This window comes from Danio rerio, chromosome 16 (assembly GCF_052040795.2).
Source record: "Danio rerio strain M-AB ecotype USA chromosome 16, GRCz13ab, whole genome shotgun sequence".
Lineage (NCBI taxonomy): Eukaryota > Metazoa > Chordata > Actinopteri > Cypriniformes > Danionidae > Danio > Danio rerio.
In genome coordinates this window covers 44,038,281-44,059,846 of record NC_141036.1, presented here as the reverse complement: position 1 = coordinate 44,059,846, position 21,566 = coordinate 44,038,281, and the positions used below count along the sequence as shown (strand labels likewise).

At 33.2% G+C, this 21,566-nt stretch overlaps 2 protein-coding genes across 3 annotated transcripts in view; one reads left to right on the top strand and one right to left on the bottom strand.

Annotated features, from left to right (window-relative positions):
* Positions 1–17,844, bottom strand: part of zgc:113232 — a 29,331-nt gene extending 11,487 nt beyond the window's left edge. Inside the window, 10 exon segments of one of the 2 annotated variants that reach the window (NM_001014359.1) lie at positions 2,339–2,392; positions 2,640–2,693; positions 4,073–4,126; positions 4,232–4,285; positions 4,399–4,452; positions 5,840–5,893; positions 6,253–6,527; positions 8,817–8,882; positions 9,206–9,290; positions 17,652–17,844. In NM_001014359.1, the coding sequence (NP_001014381.1) occupies positions 2,339–2,392; positions 2,640–2,693; positions 4,073–4,126; positions 4,232–4,285; positions 4,399–4,452; positions 5,840–5,893; positions 6,253–6,527; positions 8,817–8,882; positions 9,206–9,290; positions 17,652–17,672 (771 nt within the window). In that variant the 5' untranslated portion in view covers positions 17,673–17,844. 2 annotated transcript variants of the gene reach the window in all.
* Positions 17,845–20,435: 2,591 nt separating this feature from the next.
* The window catches only part of cdc42se1 (CDC42 small effector 1), a 47,668-nt gene continuing 46,537 nt past the window's right edge, over positions 20,436–21,566 (top strand). The window contains exon 1 of the mRNA XM_087286300.1: positions 20,436–20,567. The gene's annotated coding sequence lies outside the window, so the exon portion shown is untranslated. The remainder of the gene's footprint in view (positions 20,568–21,566) is intronic.

Sequence of the window (21,566 nt, the reverse complement as noted above, 5' to 3'; positions counted from 1 at the left end):
AGAAGAAAACGTGCAAGTTCTGAATGAGATCAAGCCTCAGCCAGGTAAGAAAACTATCTCAAAAGTAATTCAATGTAATGTAGTGCATTACTTACTATAAAAAGTAACTAATGCTACTAGTTACTGTTTTGGAGAATAACTCAATATTTCCACAACACTGAGGACAATGTGAACATTTTTATTAAATATTATTATTATGAATATTATTATTATTATTCAGTCATTCATTCATTTTCTTGTCGGCTTAGTCCCTTTATTAATCCGGGGTCGCCACAGCGGAATGAACCGCCAACTTATCCAGCAGGTTTTTACTCAGCGGATGCCCTTCCAGCCGCAACCCATCTCTGTGAAACATCCACACACACATTCACACACACACTCATACACTACGGCCAATTTAGCCTACCCAATTTACCTGTACCACATGTCTTTGGACTATGGGGGAAACCGGAGCACCCGGAGGAAACCCACCCGAAGGCAGGGAGAACATGCAAACTCCACACAGAAATGCCAACTGAGCCGAGGTTCGAACCAGCGACCTTCTTGCTGTGAGGCGACAGCACTACCTACTGCGCCACTGCCTCGACATTATTATTTAATATTATTAAAAATGTCATTATTGTGGGCTAATATGTTCACGTATATTAACTGGTACTTAAAACATTCATTCCCAGCATTTTTATTCAATGCAGTGCAACGACTAAAGTTTTGTAAAATAGGAAATGTAATGCAAATTTATTTTGATGCATACCAGTTCACAAAAACTCAATCAATATACAGTTGAAGTCAAAATGATTTGGTCTCCTGTGAAATTGTAATTCTAAAAAACTATTTAACAAGTGTTGCTAAATGGAGAGAAGTTCAATATTTTTAATAACTAATTTCTAAAAACTAATTTATTTTTTCTTTGCCATGATTTCAAATAATATTTGTCTACATATTTTGCAAAATGCTGTTATTTAACTTAGTGGCTTAACTAGGTTATTACAATAACTAGGCTAGTTAGGATAATTAGGCAAGTTATACCACCAACATTGGTTTGTTCTCACGGTTGTGGCCTAATGGTTAGTAAGTTGGCCTCAATCTCCTAAGCAAGGCACAGAAACCTCCCAGAACTTCAGCAAGTGTGTGTGTGTGTGTGCGTGCGTGCGTGCGTGCGTGCGTGCGTGCGTGCGTGCGTGCGTGCGGTCAGGATGTTCACTTTATTTAACCCCCACCCCCGAAAAATATATTATTGGAAGTTCTGTGAAAATTTCTTTGATCTGATAAACATCACCTCGGAAATATTTGAAAGGGAATTAAAATTTCACAGAAGGGAGACTTCTAGTATGTATCAAGTCAAAAAAAAGAAAACTTTCCCGTCTCCATGTTTTTAAATACAAGTGTATGGTAAATGTAATTAAACGGTTTAATTTAAATTTAGTAAAAATAAAAGGTCAAAATATGGGTGAAACTATGCTTAAATGTCAATCAGTTAAACAGAAATATTCATGCAAAATAATGTCCTCAATAACAAAAACAATAACAAAAACTTAACTTATTTTCTAAACATTTTACTGACAGATAGTTCAAATGTAGGGGTTTGAAAGTAAATTGATTTAAAATGATTAGTAATTAGTATTTTTGTGCCATATTGTAACTCTTAAATGGAAACTACAAACATATCAAGTCATTTTTGTTTTAAATATGATTCATAACGTGTTTTTTTTTACTATTTTGTTTATAACATTATAACACTATTAATGCTTAAAAGCCTCTTTTAGCCTTTTACCCATATTTTTGTAGATAAAATTGTGAAACGTTGAAATATTCCATGACAGGTCACGGTTCTCTTCACATGTGATGCCACCTACCCACACAGTTCCACAACTATATTTCAACTGAAAGAAGTTGAGAACAAATGCAGATAAACAAACCACCCCCGATTGGGAAATGAAACTCATGACATTTGATCTGAATAGGGAAGCATTTGACATAATGCAGATATTTTAAATCAGTTTTTTTTTCTAACTAATGTGAGATTATTAACGGCTCAAGAGTGTGGTCATTTAGCAGAAGCGTTTTGCAGGGACAGTCCCTCTGGAGGAGTTTTGTGCCCTTCAGCAACACACTTGTTGACACCTACACATACTTGTTGACCTTACTTTTGTTATTAATTTCCTTCCTGTTCTATGAAATTATGTTAACAGATAAAGCGAAAAAAACATATTCAAATTATTTGTAAATATGAGGATATTTCTGTAAAGCAGTAGTAGTAGCGCTACTACTATTGAACCTGCTGACTGACCTTAAACATTTCAGTACATCACAATATTTGCAAACGAGTAAAGTGGCCTACCTTAACACCTTTCCCTCCTAGTTTTCCAGATTTACCCTTTGGCCCAACAGGTCCCTGAGGTCAACGAAACAAAACAAAAAAATGCATGGTTAAAAAAAAATTATCAGCTATCGATATTATATGATAACTACAGGAGTTTTAGATGACAATAGAAACGCAGATTTGACTTATAAGGTGGAGGTCTAGATCATCTTAGATATGTGGTCTACATCAGTCGCTACAACAATGAAGAACTTTGACAGAAATGTGGAGAGGAAACCCTGCTGGTGGTATGTGTCACAGAAGATGCTGTTTTGCTCACAGTCTTTCCATGGAGACCGACTCCTCCACGAGGACCTTCTATTCCGATATCACCCTGCCGGACACAAATATTATAGATAAATACATCATAATTATGAACACAAACCTTAATATATAAACATACATCCTTAAAATATAAACTTAAATCTTTAAATAATGAAAAAAACATAAATAAATTAACAAAATAATCATTTATAATCGTAAATTGCATATACAGTTGAAGTCAAAATTATTAGCCCCCCTGAATTAATTTCTATTTAATGGCGAGAAGATTTTTTCCAACACATTTCTAAACATAATAGTTTTAATAACTCATTTCTAATAACTGATTTATTTTATCTTTGCCATGATGACAGTAAATAATATTTGACTAGATAGTTTTCAAGACACTTCTATACAGCTTAAAGTGACTTTTAAAAGCTTAATTAGGCAGATTAGGGTAATTAGGCAAGTTATTGTTTAACAATGCTTTGTTCTGTAGACTATCGGAATAATATAGCTTAAAGTGGCTAATAATTTTGACCTTAAAATAGTGTTAAAAAAATTAAAGCTGCTTTTATTTAAGTTGAAACTGTCTTGCTCTGTTAAACATCATTTGAGAAATATATGAAAATGAAAAAAAAAATCAAAGAGGGGCTAACAATTCTGAATGCAACTGTTTATTCTTTAAGTCAGTTTTAATGAATGGCACTAAAAAATCATAAATCACATTGAATATCATATTGAACAATATTTCCACTATGAAAAGTTATTTTTTTAAACAATACTATAAGAAACATTTCATGGATGTAAAAATTTTCAGCTCTCTCAGAAGGAGATAAAAACGACAACGCAGCTTTTTTAAAACCTACCCTTTAAAAGCTAACAGAAACGATCGGTTGCAGTTTTCAGTGCTGTATAGTCATTGGAAAGTGTACATTTCAGTTTACATATTACTTGTTTTAATTTTCAATTTGTTAGTCATACACTTTTTAAAGGTGTTAAATGACGACAGTACTCTTTAAGAGGGCAATTTTGTTAAATATTCTCATTTTTGGAAGAATTTAATTTGATATCATTTCCATCTTTAAATTTCTATAATAAACAAAAGGAACAAAAGTTTTGTGGGTTGTGAGTGAAATGAAGTCCATTAGAAACAAAGCCTGCTACCGTACTTCTATGCTAATTTCAAAAGGCCAGAACACTCAGGTTTCAAAAAATAAAATATAATATGCAAAAATGAAATGTAATACAACAAAAAGGAAGAATGTTGGTGTTTTACTGCCTTTGTTAGTTTCAGCTGAACACTGTGCGTGTATTAGTACCTTTTTAGGAGTTTCATAAAAATGCTGAATAGCTTTATTCATTTATAATATAAAAACGCTGTATCACTCTGCTGGCTGCTATAACCAAAATCTGATCTTCTCCACTAATGATTTAAGGGTGGACTGTTACCTTCACTCCAAGTTGTCCAGTTTCACCTGGGTCACCTGGCAAACCGGGAAGGCCCTATGATGAAGAACAGGAAAACTACACATTTAGAAGAACCATTAAACAAAAAACAACGTCTGCAATGGTAAAGTTTTAAAACGTTTTGAAAAATGTATTGCTCACAATTGCACCAAAGAAGCCAGATGCACCATCCTCTCCATCAAGCCCAGAGTCGCCCTAAGTTTAAAGAAAGTAAGGCTAGTAAGCTAAAGAATGTATTTAATCAGCAGTTCCATGTCTCATAGAAGACCTCTAAACAAGATGCGGCTTCAACATTTCCTTTTGCTTACCTCAGGACCAGTGTCTCCGCCTCTTCCTCGCACTCCTTTTGTCCCTTTGTAACCCTAAATGAATGACAGCCATTAATTTTGCTTACTTGGGGTGTGCAATATTTATTGTCTGTGATGATATTGTGATAGTACTTTTTAGTGCTCGATTTAAAAGTTTTTAGGACAGCTCAATTACATTTTTTAAACTTTATTAATCCTTCCAACATGCTTCAAAAATATTAAAATCTGTGCAAAAGCAGTTCATGTGTGCAAAAGTCTGAATTGCATTTTATATATTTATATATATTATATATCCCTGTATGGGTTTTTGTAGTATGTAGTATATAGTTTTAGTATAGTATAGTATAGTATAGTACATAGTTAACTCAGTAAAAATATCACACAAGCAACAGCACAATTCTCTCAATTATCAGCACATCGAAAGTGTGATATTGTCTTTATACAATAGTTGACCATACAAGTAGTAATACTAAGTGTATTACTGTATTTCCTGTATGAATCTGCTTTTAAATTAATAGATTCAATGATCCATTCTTGAAAACATTATTTTTGTTTCTAAATGAATCAGCTGTTTAAAATGAATCATTTGAATGAAAGATTTAGTTTAGTATTGTTAAAGAACTGTATCTAAAATCTCCACTAATAAAACGATTTATATGAAAGAAAAAATGTATACGATCTGATGAAAGCACTGGACCGGATGCTGCTTTTATTTGTGCTTTACTGGTTGATATATCCTCTATGACGGATTGTATGTAAAACTCAATAGTTATTTAACACTTAGCGAGCTGTTTATTAGTAATGAAACACAATATTTTGATTTTGGTTGTATATACAAATGTTAATTCATTCATTCATTTTCTTTTCGGCTTAGTCCCTTTATTAATCCGGGGTCGCCACAGCGAAATGAACCGCCAACTTATCCAGCATGTTTTTATGCAGCGGATGCCCTTCCAGCCACAACCCATCACTGGGAAAAATGTTAATTTAACAAATAACTAATTTATCTAAAAATAAGATTTTACTGTGGATGCCATCTTGTAGAAAGATGTGGAAATTCCTTCAGAGTGTGAACTCTCACGGTGCATTGTGGGTATTCTCTATAAGCGTTGACTGTACATTGATAGTTGTACATTCATTACTGCGGCGCATTATGGGATTGATCAAGTGCATATTGAGCAATTTTACCTACTGGTGTTTTATGTGCTTGGTTTGGTCATTTATTTATCTGTGACAGGCCAAAATACCAGCCAATATATTAGCAAAAAACACACTTTGACAAAAAAGATTGAATAAAATAAAAAAATCTCCATATTTTGTGGATTTTTCAGTTATGATTATTAAACTATTTGCAGTCTCATACATCTTTATTATTTATGTTAACACTGTCAGTGAAATGCTACATAATGCCATGAACTTTAAAATCTTGTTTTGTTCTTACCTCCCTTCCTTGAACTCCAGGGAAGCCCTGTTTCCCTTGTAGACCCCTTGAACCCTACAAAGCAATTATTGAAGAATACACTGTTAAAAAAATCCTGTAGAATCTACAGTAACTGGCAGCAGTTCACTAGTAACTTACAGTAAATCAATTACAGCAAGGATACTGTATTCAGATTTACAGCACTATTTATCATGCTGTATAAGTATTTACAGTATTGTATATTTTACTGTAAAATATGCAGTCATTTTCACAATGCAACTTTAAAATACAGTTACATACTGCATAACTGAGTAAAATACAGTTCATATTATAGAGAAAAACAATTCAATTTACTAAATTTTTATTAACAGTGTACATTGAACTTTAAAGGTAGGTCAGTGTTTAAATGATTCGAAGGCACATCATTTATCAACCTTGGGTCCCGCAAAGCCTCCAAATCCAGGCTCTCCTGGTTCACAGTCACATTCTGTAGGTCCCTCCTGTCCCAACTCAGCATCTCCTCCATATGGGACCTGTGTCATCAAGGTTTTGTCCTCTTTGGCGTAATCAAAAGACTCCTCTCCTGTGGAGTATGGGTAGGTTTCTTCAGTGATCATGGTGACCATGGTGCCTGCAGGGGCGTATGGGTCAAATCCAGATGCTGAGAGCTCGTCTTCACTGCCGCGTTTGGACTCTGCAGGATAATCAACTGAGGAAGAAGATAAGAGACACTAAGCCATTAAGTTCTTCTGACTGCAGTTTACTGGATACACTCCAAAAAATATTTATGATGCTTCTTTAGGGCCACATGGTGGCTCAGTGGTTAGCACTGTTGCCTCACAGCAAGAAGGTCGCTGGTTCGAGCCCCGGCTGGGTCAGTTGGCATTTCAGTGTGCTCCGGTTTCTCCCACAGTCCAAAGACATGCGCTATAGGTGAATTGGGTACGCTAAATTGGCTGTAGTGTATGTGTTTATGAGTGTGTATGGATGTTTCCCAGAGCTGGGTTGCAGCTGGAAAGGCATCCTCTGTGTAAAACATATGCTGGATAAGTTGGCAGTTCTATATATAAGTCTATATCTGAGTGTAAGGACAAATTTATTTGATCACCTGTCATGATAAAGAAAAAAAAAGTTTCTTTTTCAGAGAGTTTAACAGGAATGAGACATGCTGAACTTGCATCTTTGCATTTAAGTTGGCATTAAACATGCTGTTGTTCAATAATCTATCATATCATGATAATGAACATGCACAATACAGATATGGTGGGCACTTACAGTGGATAATTATTAATTATTTAAACTTTTAGGAATTGCCTTTCAGGAATATTCATACTGTATATTATTAATATTAAGGCAAAAAGGCCAAAAATAAATCTTAAAAAAAAAAAAATATATATATATATATATATATATATATATATATATATATATATATATATATATATATATATATATATATATATTCTTTACAGTAAGACTCTATTTGTTAACATCTGTTCATTTACTACAAAAGCAATTATTAATCTTAGCTGATGTTCATTTCACTAATGTCTAATAACACGTTAAAATCAAAAACCGTCGTTTTATTTATATAAGATTCAGATTTTAGTCCTTTTTTTTATTAACTTTACCATGAATCTAAAAAATGGTTGATTCTCACTGTTGATTTTAATGCATTAAATAATGTTTACTAATGAGATTAGTCATTTGTTTCAAACATTTATTTTGTCTGCATATGCAATAAAACAATACACTAAGCATTTCTTGGTTATTTTACCTGTTAAAATAATAATTTTTACTGCTTAGGTCATTGTAATAGTACTGTATACTGTGATAAAAGCTTCAGCAATTAACTGCAACAAGACAATATAAATTTGATACCAGCAGAAACCTAGCTGGCATATTTTCTCAGGAGTTAGACCTACAGTTGAAGTCAGAATTATTAGCCCCCCTGTTTATTTTTTTTCCCTAACCTCAGAGAGATTTCTTCAACACATTTTTTAAACATAATAGTTTTAATGATTAATTTTTAATAACTGATTTATTTTATCTTTGCCATGATGCTATGATTACTAGATATTTTTCAAGACACTTCTATACAGCTTAAAGTGACATTTAAAGGCTTAACTGGGTTAATTGGGTTATAGGCAGGTTAGGGCAATTAGGCAAGTTATTGTGTAACAATGGTTTGTTCTTTAGAATATCAAAATATATAGCTCAAAGGGGTTAATAGTTTTGTCCCTAAAATGTTTTTTAGAAAATTTAAAACTGATTTTATTCTATAGCTGAAATAGAACAAATCAGAAGAAAAAACATTTCTCCGGATGAAAATTCTCCGGATTATCAGACACACTGTGAAAATGTCCTTGCTCTGTTAAATATAATTTGGGAAATATTAAAAAAGAAAAATCAATTCAAAGGGGGGCTACTAATTTTGAATTCAACTGTATAATTAATACAAAAAATTATATTAAGCACCGCAAGTAAATAACTGTATACTGGGCATCTGAAAAATATTTTACCAATATTTTCCCTGAATTTGATAATTCATTGAACAAAATGTTTTTGTTTTTTTTTCAGAATTTAAATTTGTCCAAGTGCTTTTTTTCTTCTTTTCCAAATTCTTTGTTTACAGCTTTCAAATTACAGCCTTTTTCACCTCACAACTACAAGCTTATGTAGTTTGTTTGTATATTAACATATTGCATAAATACAACATGCATGTTTTTGTATCATTAAGCATAAATTAAATACAGTATCCAAAAAGCTACAAGGATGTGCCAGTACAGTATATGCATGCTTCATGTGAACTGCATCTACTTATAAACCATTATTATTATTATTATTAATAATTACATTTGTATTCTTTTTTTAAATCAATTTTAGTTTGCACTTTGTTGTAGTTACAGTAAAAAGGGAATATTACAATAACAAGTATATTAATATGGCACAACTATTTTGTGTGTGATGTGGGCGGGAACAGTAATATCTCAGTTACCTCTGTATTTGTATCCAGAATGTTCATCATATCGTTCAGCTATGGAGCCTTCATACATGCGCTCTCCTGGGATTGGAAAAGAAATTAGGAAATGTAAATCTGCCATTTAAATGTTTTATTTATTATTTGTTTGGGTCACACTTTGTTTTGATGGTCCGCTTGTTGAATTTAAATTACATTGCAACTGCATGTCAACTAATTCCCATTAGATTATAAGTACTGTTAGGTTGGGGTTAGTGTAAGTTGACATGTACTTGCAAAGTTTCTTATAGTCAGTTAAATGTCTGTTGAAGGAGCAGTATCAACAGATATTAAGCAGACAGCCTACTAATACTCAAATGGATCATCAAAATGAAGTGTTACCTTTCTTTGTCATGTGGTACTCTCACCTGAAAGTAACCCTGAATAATCCTGCTGGGCGTGAGATTGCAGAACACACAGCAGGAACACAGAGCTGAGCGACACGGTCCATACCTGACATCAATACAAAACTAGCACCGTCATACAAAAACACACAGGAAGAATACAGAACAGTCTATATCTACAGCAGGACTGTCAAAGTGTGCAGAGCTGTGGCTCTCCAGGAACTGTGTTTGACACCTTTGATCTACAGTCTGGGTGGAAATCCATCCATTAAAGTTAAAATAGCAAGTAGATTCACAACTTTATTGGAGATACCAATGATCTGTTTACATTCAGAAATGTGCACAGCTGTCTTTTGTTTGTTATTTTAGCAGCTGGATCAGTGAAAGGGAATTTTCCCTTCCTTGTGTGGTTATGGAAATGGTTTTCTTCTTTACATTGGGGTTTCCCTTGTCATTTTCATCATTTTGTTAAAAGTAATTTTAATTACTTTTGACTTTCAGAAGTATGTAATTACTTACTTCCCGTGTTCATTTGGTCCTTTCCTTGAACACATACACTTATTAAACTTATTAAACTACCCTTATCTGTTTTAGAAAGGCTTCATGTGCTTAAATTAACCTTCTTCCTGTTATGCACTTCCTCGTGATGAACTGAAATGTCACAAATGATGTCATGGAGCATGTGATGGCTGATTTAAAAAAACAGATAGGCCTATATAAACTAAAAATAATAGTTATTGAAACATTATTATAATGAGTTAAACTATTTTTAAAAACCTAAACCAGCATATCAATTATGTCTAGATTTTAAAACCAGCATATTAATTGGAAACTATAAAACTACATCTATTATTTTACCATGGGAGAAATAAAAGATTAGGAATAAATAAAGAGTATGTGTGGTAGAAAATATTGGTAAAATGGACCCTTTCACATTTCCAGGTTTCTCAGCAGAAGTTGTCATAGTTGAACTTGGAGTGCAGTGAATAGGAGTGTACAACAAATATTTTTTACAGTTCTGTTTGCTGAAATAATAAATGAAAAACTCAACAATGGTGTTATCTAGACTTTTAAAGGAAAGAAAAAAAAATAGTGTGAGACTGATGACGGCAGCCAGAAGAGAAAATTAAGTCAAACTTATTGTCCTGCCCCAAAGACTCTGCATTACAAACGACTCATACAAGCAGTAATTAGTTTTTTGTAATGTGATGCAAAGATTATATAAAACATACCTGAATACATAAAATGTATGTAAAAAAATCTAAATATTAAAAACTTTCAAGGATTTAAGATTATAATGATCGTTAAATGCATCATAACAATCTTTTGAAAAGGGTTACAAATAGTGATTGGCTAGGGGTAAATGTAGTTAAAGAGGTAGTTGAATGAAATTTGACTCACTATTTACTCACCCTCAAGTGGTTAAAAACTTTTTATGACTTTTTTCCTCTTTAAACACAAGAAAGCTGAAACCTGAAAAACAATACTATGGAAGTTCATGGTTATAGGTTTCCAGCTTTTTTTTTTCTTTCTTTTTGAGTCCAACAGAAGAAAGAAATTCAAAAAGTGAATGATAAGTAAATGATGATCGTTTTCATTTTGGTTTGAACTATCACTTTGAAGCAGAGATGTTCAAAGTAGGACATGCGGGCCAAAGTTGGGTCATTGATTTGGCCCACCATCCCATTTAAGCGAGTGAGAAAAATGGAGAGGGTTGGGGCAAATGTCTTTAACAGAGATTATTATTTCTAATTTGACAAAACCTTTTTTGTTTGTTTTATTTATGAGCTACAAAAAAGCTAACTGAAATTAATTAAATGTAAATATATATGATTTTTTTTATGTCACTCAACGGATAGAGGGCCATGCAGAAGACATTGGTGAGCAAATCAAGGCAAAAACTAGTGTAACTCCATTCTGTTATAAATGAGATAGTTTTTTGTTTTTAACTGTAATAGTTTCATTTTAAAATGTTAAAAAATAACTAAAAAAATACAGTATTAGTTAATATAAAGCAATGTTTTCTAGCTATTTTTAAATATTATTAAATGAATTTGAAAATGACCTATGGCAACTATATTTACTGTCGGCCCACTAACCTCAATTAAGTTTGGTTTTTGGACCCTCGTAAGAAAAAGCTTGAGCACCCCTGCAACATTGTTGTTTATAAATATCTCCCTCTAGTGGTTGTTAATTAGAGGAGCTCATCGCCACATACAAAACGCCAGAGAAGAAAACTTCTCTTAGAAGTGAGTTTTCCCGCGTGTTATAGACATGTCAATATCTGTTTTCCTAAAAACGTCTTTCATATCTAATGACTAGGGGGGTTGGCTGTATTTTGATCATTGTTTTTGCAAATATCAGTTGGTAAAATTGCCTTTATCTAACTTACTGCAAAGTTGCCCTCAAGCTATACGCGCGAAAAAACAATGCATCGTCGTGTTGTTAACAATGCACTTTAGGTAAATATTTACTTCACCCTGAGATGTTTATGATTCTGTCTTTTTTTCGTTGGGAGAAACAAACATTTTATTGCGTTTATGAACTGTCAGTATGAATCAAACTGAGTCAAACTAAATGCAGAGTATAAATTAGACATTTTTAGCACTTGACTACTTTATGGTTGCAGTTTTGGTTTGGGAAACTTTCGTTCCAAAGAACTAAACTAAATGGCTTCAAATAATAAGGTTGCTCTACAAATGATCCATAAACAGTGAAAACAGAATGAGAGGTACTTTGGCCTTTTTTGCATACACTTATTGAAATGTACTCCCATATTTTTCACACAAAGCATCATAGGGAATATGAAATTTTTGTCTAAATAACGAATAGAAAAAGCACCACTTGAAATGATATAATGTTTCTCAGATGGTTATAAGTCAATCTGAATAAAATAAAAATATATGTAACTGACGTTTTATCTTCAACAGTGGTTCTCAAACTTTTTTCAAGTACCACCTCAGAATTTTTTTTCTCTCCACGACAAACCATAATGACCAGTATAGAAATACAGTAGCGTAGTTGGCTTAATTAACCCAAGTATATGTATAGCTGCACAGTTCAAAAACGTGGCAGATTAATTCTTATTGTTATGAATATTCATTATTGTCAGCCACTTTAAACATTATAAATAGTTTGAACATTAACACTGTACTGTGTTCACAGGTAAAAAATAAAACGTCAATGTTTAAATTAAAATGTGATTTTGAAAGTTGATTAAAAATGACACAACGCAAGAAAACTGCTGTACTTCAATGTAAAGTATTATCATAAAGTAACCTATTCATCAAAACTTGGACCTCATAAATAAAGGCTATATGTCATCATATTCATATATAAAATCTTTTATAAATTTTGAAATATATGTTGCATGTACACACAACTTTTTTGTATATCTTTGAAATATAAACATTAACTTGTATTTTAAATATATGAATTAAATTTACATATTTAAATTAGAAATAATATCAGCTTAATGTGCGTTAGAGTAGGCTGTGTGTCAGAAAAGCAAGTCATTAAACTATACCTGTCAACACTGGGATATAAAAATAGAGGATATGCCCCAACAACCATTACAAATACAGGGAGGTTAGCTTCACATGATAGAATACATAACAAACATTAGAAAACTGAAAATAAAATAAAAGGTTTACCCTATTAAAATCAGGCTTCTACTGATCACATCAGGCTTATCGTACGCATTAAAGGGTTAAAAGTGTTTTTATTTCTTTTACTTTATTTATTCAGCGAATCCTCCGCGTACCACTAGAAGGAAGCCTGCGTACCACAGTTTGAGAACCACTGATCTAAACATTCTGACTTTCATCTGAATTGCAATTTCTCACAAATACATGTATAGGCTCATAACTGACTGTAGAAAAAAATATGAGGAAAAAAAAGACAGAAATTCAATAATTCCTGAAAATCCAACTTGAAATTCTGGATGATGAATCTCAGAATGCTGAGCAAAAAAAAAATTATTAACATACAAATACAAAATGAAGAGATAACGTCTCTTACAAACTTCTGACCTTTTAACATATTTCAGCCATATCTCACAATCCTTTCTTTTTTCCTTCAGAGATGAATAACAAAGATCTGTGAGACATCAAGTTTAAGTTGTGAGGAAAAATATTTGAGTTATGAGACAAGTCTCAATCACCTTTCTAATCCTGCTAACTGATGCACATTTATCAGCATTTGGCCCAGTGGTATTTTGCGGTTTATTGAGATGCCTGTAATTGTGATTTGTAGAATTGTTAATTTACGTTATACTCATCATATTTAACTAACATGCCAATATTAGGGTAAGTAGCCAAGAATGTACATGTATATGCAACATAGAGATTTCAACCAAATCTCAAACGCTTCACATCATTACAGTTCTAGCGTTTTAGACATGTCCGTATCTGTTTTGCTAAAGTTGTTTTTATAGCTAATGATTAGCAGTGTTGCCTATACTTTGATAATTGTTTTATATGTTTTTGCAAATATCAATTGGTAAAAATCGTCTTTATCTACAGCACAGTTGCCCTCAAACTGCACGCTTGTTTTGTTGTAGACGAAGATATAAGACATTTACAAATTACAAGTATTGTTAACAATGGACTTCAGGTAAACGTTTATTCATCCAGAGATGTTTATGATTCTGTCTTATGACCTTTTAGTTGAGAGAAACAAACATTTTAGGCCGTGATTGAACTGGCAAAATGAATTTAAAAAAAAATTATCAAAAGTATCAAATCAGACCTTTTAGCACTTGACGACATTGTTTCAAATTATGGTTGCACTTCCAGTTTTGGGGAACTGTCAAAACATGGCTTCAAATAATAAGGTTGCACTACAAATTATCTATAAACATTGTGAAAACAGAATGAGAGGTACTTTTGGCCTTTTTGCATACACTTTAATGATAGCATTAGCTATGTACTCCCATATTCACACAAAGCATCATGGAGAATAGGAAGGATTTTCTATCTAAATAATGAATCAAAAAATCACTGGAAATGTTGTTTATAAGATCTTATAAGTCAGTCTATGAAAGTGTGTTTCTCCTAAATAATTAATAAAATAAAAATATAGGTAACTGTGAATGTTATCTCAAATTTTGGACTTTTTTGTGAATTGCAACTCCTCACAAATACATGTATAAGTTCCTAATCGACTCTGTAGAAAAAAATATGAGGAAGAAAGACAAAAATGCAATAATTCCAGCAATCCTACTTGAAATTATGATGAATTTCAGAATGCTGATCAAAAAAATAAAACATAAATACAAAATTAAGAGATAGTCTCAATCTTCTTACTTTTTTTTTTTTTTGCATCTTTTAGCAATATCTCACAATTCTTCTTTTTTTCCTCACAATTCAGAGATGAATGGGAAAGATCTGTGAGATGTTAAGTTTGAATTGTGAGGAAAAATATTTGAATTACGAGACAAGTCTCAATCACCTTTCTAATCCTGCTATCTGATGCACATTTATCAGCATGTGGCCCAGTGATATTTTGGGGTTTATTGAGACGCCATCAGCTGATGCCTGTAATTGTTATTTGTAGAATTGTTGGTATACGTCATGTCATACACATCATATTTAACTAACATGCCAATATCATGGTAAAATATGCAGCCAAGAATGTACATGTAAATGCAGAAAAGAGGGAGATTTCAATCAAATCTCAAACGCTTCACATCATTACAGTTCTCAGGCTGCTCTCAAATTCCAGACCTGACTGTTGAAAGGCCCATTTTCATTTCCCTGTAAAATCTCACTTTCTCTGTGCGACAGCAGTACTGCATGCTTATCGTACAGTACTGAATGTGACCTTTGACCTTTGAACTCAACTGACATTTTTGGATCTCTTGTTCAATGACAAAAAAAATCCATTGCAATTACACATTTACATTAATTATTATACAGTATTTTAGAAGTAGTTCATGGTTTGTTCATTGTTCAATACAATACAATACAATACAATAACTTGCCTAAGTAATTACCCTAACCTGCCTAGTTCACCTTATTACCTAATGAAGCCTTTTAAATGTCACTTTAAGCTGTATAGAAGTGTCTTGAAAAATATCAAGTAAAATATTATTTACTGTCATCATGTCAAAGATAAAATAAATCTGTTAAGTTAAGTTTTGAAAACTATTATGCTTAGAAATGTGCTGAAACAATCTTCCCTCCATTAAACAGAAATTGGTGAAAAAAATAAACAGGGGCGCTAATAATTCAAGGGGGCTAATAATTCTGACTTCAACTGTGTGTGTATATATATATATATATATATATATATATATATATATATATATATATATATATATATATATATATATGTATTTAATAAGCTGCACTGTGATGGGGTGGAGCTAAATGGCTCATAAGTCTGAAGCATTCGCTTCCTCACAAACCTACAGGGTCTCTGGGACAGTGAGGTGCTGCATACCTTTCCATCTCTGTCACCTTAAATTCTTTAACTGTGTAACATTTACAGGCTATTAAACTAAATTATTGTATTGAAATCTGGTATTGTGAAACATATTACAAGTGGTTAATAATATCAGAAACATTAATAAAAAGTCTATTTATATGCAATATATTTTATACTGGTCTCACAGGACATCTTAAAAAAGTAATAAGTTGCTGACGACACACATTAACAAATACTGGCATAAAAAATTATCTATGTATACTGTAAAAAATATTTGTAAATGAGCAGTTTTTGTGATTTAATTTTTTTCCTGTTCATTTATGTTTCAAATTTAATTGCGGGACCTTGATCTTTCCTTCAACTTTTAATCTTGAAAAGTTTGTTAAACTGACTGTTATGAACATTTTTAATTGCTTGAAGTGGTATATTGTCTGGGTTGGTCTTGTATATTATGGTACAAAAACTTTGAAATAGAATGCCAGTACATACCTTATTCCTTATACATTATATTATATCAAACAACAACAATGCCATTAAAAGTCACTTTCTTAAACTGTAGAGTTGAATTTTTAACATCAAACTGAAATGTAGAGTGAGATCAACATCCCATAATACAATTCACAACGTCAACAATTAACCAATATGTTTTACAGTGCAGTTAGTTTGTTATATATTTACTATGCAATTAATTCTATTTGTCAGTCTAAATGGCGTAAAAATGTTTATTATGCATGGATGTAATTCTAGAACATTAAACCTAAATATGCACTTATTAACAACGCATTGGTTGAATCCATACATTAAACGATTTCTCCCTAGTGACCAATTTGTTTGCTTTTTGCTTTCAACAAGACAGTGCTTAAAACCAACCAATATGAATCTGACGACAACACTTCATATTGACAAAGCAAACCGTCTGAGCCACTAAATGTGCATAAATAAAGTTGATTCTATGTCAAAAATGTATATTTTACTAATCCATATGTCTATTGGAGACAAGTATTCCTCTCGCTATCAGCTATTACCACTGTTGATATCCCACCGTGTCTAATTATTGGATTATTTGGGGTTCTTCCGCCCGACCACACTTTACCCTCTCATTTTGTAGGCTTTGTAGCCTTCTTAACTCTTCTGGCTAGGCGATTAATTCTTCTGAACTGGAAGAGCCCTCACCCTCCTTCTCACACTTGTTGGATAAGAAATGTTCTTTATTTTACTGAAATGAGAAAAAACAAATAGGAACTCTCTTCTCCGACCTAGCACTATTTTTATTAAATTGTGGGAACCCCTTCGCAAACATGTCCAAACTCTTCAGCTTGATCCTGCTCCTTGTGATTTAGTCCCCTGATTTATTTATTTATTTATTTTTATTTTTTTTTTTATTATTAATATTATTTGCTCAAAATACTCTTCAGTGTATTTGCTAATTGTTACATTTTTATGTCTTTGTATATTTTTGTAATGTTTCATAATGTATAAATTAAACATTTTTAAAAATTATATTTTACTATTATTATTTTACTTATTTAAATCTTTTTACGATTTGCAAAAGACCCCCACTGAAATGTCATTCGATATCACAATGGTTTATATATCAAATAATCTTATCTTTTTGGCATAATTACAACAAGAATAATTTGATAACCTCTTAAAGGACACTATTTAAGAATCACAGTGCAGCCCCAAAACTTTAAATATTTTTTTTACACATTGCCACTTTCCTTACAATTAGATTTTACCCACTGGCCAGCGAGAAGTTTTTAATAAATAAAATGTTTACAAACCAATTATTTTAATAAGTACAGGTCAGAGTAAGTTGCTACATAAATACACTGGTTACGCTGAATGCCAACATTATTTCAGCAAATTTTTTATATTTTATTTTCACAAATGGTTCTGGAAAATCAAAGTATACATTTGCATTTAACATTCTATGTATATTTTTGCATGTTTAATTTGATGTGAACTCCAAAAAGTGTGTGTTCCATCTTAGATCCAGATTTGAATCTCTGTGAATTCCCTCTATGTTCTAGTATCTTACCTTCACCTTGGAGGCTCCCATGGCCAGCAGCCTCCTGCTCAGGTTGCCAGACGGTTGCTTTCCGGACAGAGCTCTGATTCCTTGGGTAAGTGCAGTCTAGGGGTTTCAGAGAATGCAGCCAGCACAGTTTCAATGAGGGGCTTCTGTGGTCTTCAAAACATTCTTCTGCCCTGTGTGTGATGCTGGTCCCCCTGCACCGAGACAGGCGGACAGAGCTCTTGACCCTCTCCACAATCTCCCAGGCTCCCACCTCTCCTCAACTGGGTGAGAAATACCTGAGTTGTCCCACAAACAAACACTCTCCTGTACTACAAAGAGCAATGGCGAATAAATGTCAAATATAATTCCCTGTCAGATATAACTCACTATTCTCTAGCTCAGAATATTTTCATTATATTTATAATTATGTATAATTTTTTTGGTGTAATATTGGCGTTTAACTATTACTATCAGTGGAGGATAAAGACGTTCCTGAATTGTAATTCTCATTCCTATTGTGATCTTCAGTGACTTTTTAAACTCCTTCAAAATGTGGCATTACCGTAAAAGATTTCTAAAATCCCATATTGGTGGTAAATGACTCTTTTAGAAACAGAAAAGGTAGGACAAATATTCAGAATAGCACATATTCCAGAAACAGAAAAAGTAGGACATATATTTAGAACAGAAAGTTTGTTTATCTTCTGTAGAATCATTTAAATTCAAATCATTCTTTGCATCAAGTGGGTATTATATATCAAGCAACTCAGTATACTGACAGTAAACAAATAACCAGTCAAATAAAATAAACAGCTTCACTTCAGGGCTCAGTGGGTCCCCTGGTGCAGCTCCTACTCTAGGCTCAGAGGGCTTTTTTCAATTCACTTTTATTCCATCTCTATTTCTATACCGCTTTTTGCTTAATTATTCTTTGCCTCAAATGGCTCAGAGGGCCTCATGGTGCAGCTCCTACTCTGGGCTCAGAGGGCCTCATGGTGCAGCTCCTACTCTGGGCTCAGAGGGCTTCGTTAAATTCAAATTTATTTTTCCATCTCTATTTCTATACCGCTTTTTACTTAGTCATTCTTTGCCTCAGTTGGGTTCCATATTTCAAGCAACTCAGTATAATGACAGTAAACTAATAAACAGTCCAATAAAATAGGCAGCTCCACTTTAGGGCCTAGTGAGTCTTGTGGTGCTGCTCCACCTTTAGGCTCAGTGGGCCCCCTGGTGCAGCTCCACACCTGGGCTCAGAGGGGTTTGTTCAATTCAATTTTATTCCATCTGTATTTCTATAACACTTTTTACTTAGTCATTCTTTGCCTCAATTGGTTACCAAATATCATGTAACAGTATAATGACAGTAAACAAATAAACACTCAAATAAAATAAGCAACTCCTCTTCAGGGCTCAGTGGGCCTTATGGCGCAAATCCACCTCTGGGCTCAGCGAGCCTTGTTGCACAGCTCCACCTTTGGGCTCAGTGGGTCCCCTGGTGCAGCTCCTACTCTGGGCTCAGAGGGTTTTGTTCAATTCAATTTTATTCCATCTCTATTTCTATACCGCTTTTTACTTAATCATTCTTTGCCTCATTTGGGTACCAAATATCAAGCAACTGAGTATAATGACAGTAAACAAATAAACAGTCAAATAAAATAATCAACTCTACTTCAGGGCTCAGTGAGCCTTAAGGCACAGTTCCACCTCTGGGCTCAGTGAACCTTTTTGCGCAGATCCACATTTGGGCTCAGTGGGTCCCCTGGTGCAGCTCCACACCTGTACTCAGAGGGCTTTGTTCAATTCAATTTTATTCCATCTCTATTTCTATACCGCTTTTTACTTGATCATTCTTTGCCTCAATTGTGTACCATATATCAAGCAACTCAGTATGATGACAGTAAACCAATAAACAATCAAATAAAATAAGCAGCTCCACCTCTGGGCTCAGTGGACCATGTGACGCAGCTATATTTCTGGGCTCAGTGGGTCCCCTGGTGCAGCTCCACCACTGGGTTCAAAGGGCCTCATGTTGCAGCTTCTTCTCTGGGCTCAGATGGCTTTGCTCAATTCAGTTCTATTCATCTGTATTTCTATAGCACTTTTTACTTTGTAGATTGTGCTAAAGCAGCTTAAAATAGTTGAAGATTATAACACGCCATAACAGTATTTCAAATTGTGGAAACATTCCAACATATCAGGCAAGCAGATGATTACTGGTAGAATGCTCAATGCTGGTTGATGTTCTAGTTAAATTAAAACTGATTGAGCTCAGTTTATTGTAAATGTCACTGTTGAAAGGCTGGAATCATGGGCATTTGTTTTTATGGCAAACCACATCTCGTAAAGGCATAATTAAGTGAACGGGGCTATTAACCTTATTCTCGCGTAATAGCAAGGGCAGCCATTTTTAATCTTATTGACTTGAGATTTAGTCCACTTCCATTTATTTTTTGATAAATAGTTCATTCTGCTGAATGTTTTAAACTGATTTTGTCTAATATTTTTATGTATTGTGGTTAACATGGTTGTTTATAGAGCAAGTAGTTTAATCGTTTTCTTCTATTTATTATTCCTTGTAATTTTTGTTCATAGACAACTGAATCCGAAGTTCTTAAACATTTGCAGAAAAGAGTTTACATCGGCATTGCAGAATAAGGTCCATAGGGGGCGATTTTGGGTGCAGCCTCTTAATTTACTACAAGAACTTATAATGGCCATCACCTGTTGCCAATCATTGACTGCTCACACTGATTGGTGGATGAGGAGCAGTTGAGAGTTAGGCAGCAGTTTAATCCATTCCTCTTTGTTTAAACATCCATAGTATTTATTTTTACTACTATGGAAATCAATGGTTACAGGTTTCCAGCATACTTCAAAATATCTTCTATTGTGTTCAACAGAAGAAAGGAACTCAAACAGGATTGGATAAAGTAAAGAGTGAGTAAATGTTGAGAGATTCATTTTTGAATGTAGGCTACTATCCCTTTCATTCCTTTGCCAGATTAATTTGCTGATATTTGTAAATGTCTAAGAATAACAAATTGCAGTAGCAAACTACTCGTGGTACAAAAACCATGTAATTGTGACAATACATTTAAATACAAGTTCGCAACATCAAGTAGCATAAGTGCTTTTGTTTGGCTAAATATCAGTGGACGTGATTGAGAGCACAAGTCTCGACACGCTCTGTGAAATATTCAAAGCAAGTCTGCATCATTTTGATTATTTAAAAATAACTTTTGTAATGTATTTAAAAATGTGAATTATTAATTTATCTTTTGCCAAGATCTGAAATCATTCTAATTTATTTATTTGATAAAGCCTGCTTCTCAGTGTTGATGATGAGTGGTGCTTCATGTTTTTGTGCATACCACTTTTTTTTTAAAGGATTGTTAATTTTGAAATTTCAAAAGAGTTAAAAATAGAAATCCTTTGTAACCTCATGTAATTTTTGTTCAAATTAATGTGCTGCTGCTAACCCTAATAATCATCATCATCAACGCAACAGCGCCCTCTTTCGTAAATTTACAATAGTGACTGAAACGTGCTGTTCATAAGTTGAATAACGTTAAACGTTTGCTACAAATAAATTACAAATGTTATTTTTTTTTTGTTTAATTATATTGATGCGACTGCACATTTAATCCATAGAAAATCTCAATATACTTAAAATTATCTTATGAAAGGACCCTCAATGGAGAACTTGTATTTGATTTTTTTTTCTTGTGGTGAAAAATCAAATGCATTTAAATATTCAATTAAAGTTTTAAACAAATAAACTTCAACATGTATTATTATTGGTACGCGTAAAACTAAATGCTGCAGATTAACTACGTTTATATACTGCCAACCCCTTTACATAACTTTACATTTCTAATATTGACTAATGTAATGATGTGCACCTTTTGTGAAGCTGCTTTGGAATGATAATTATTA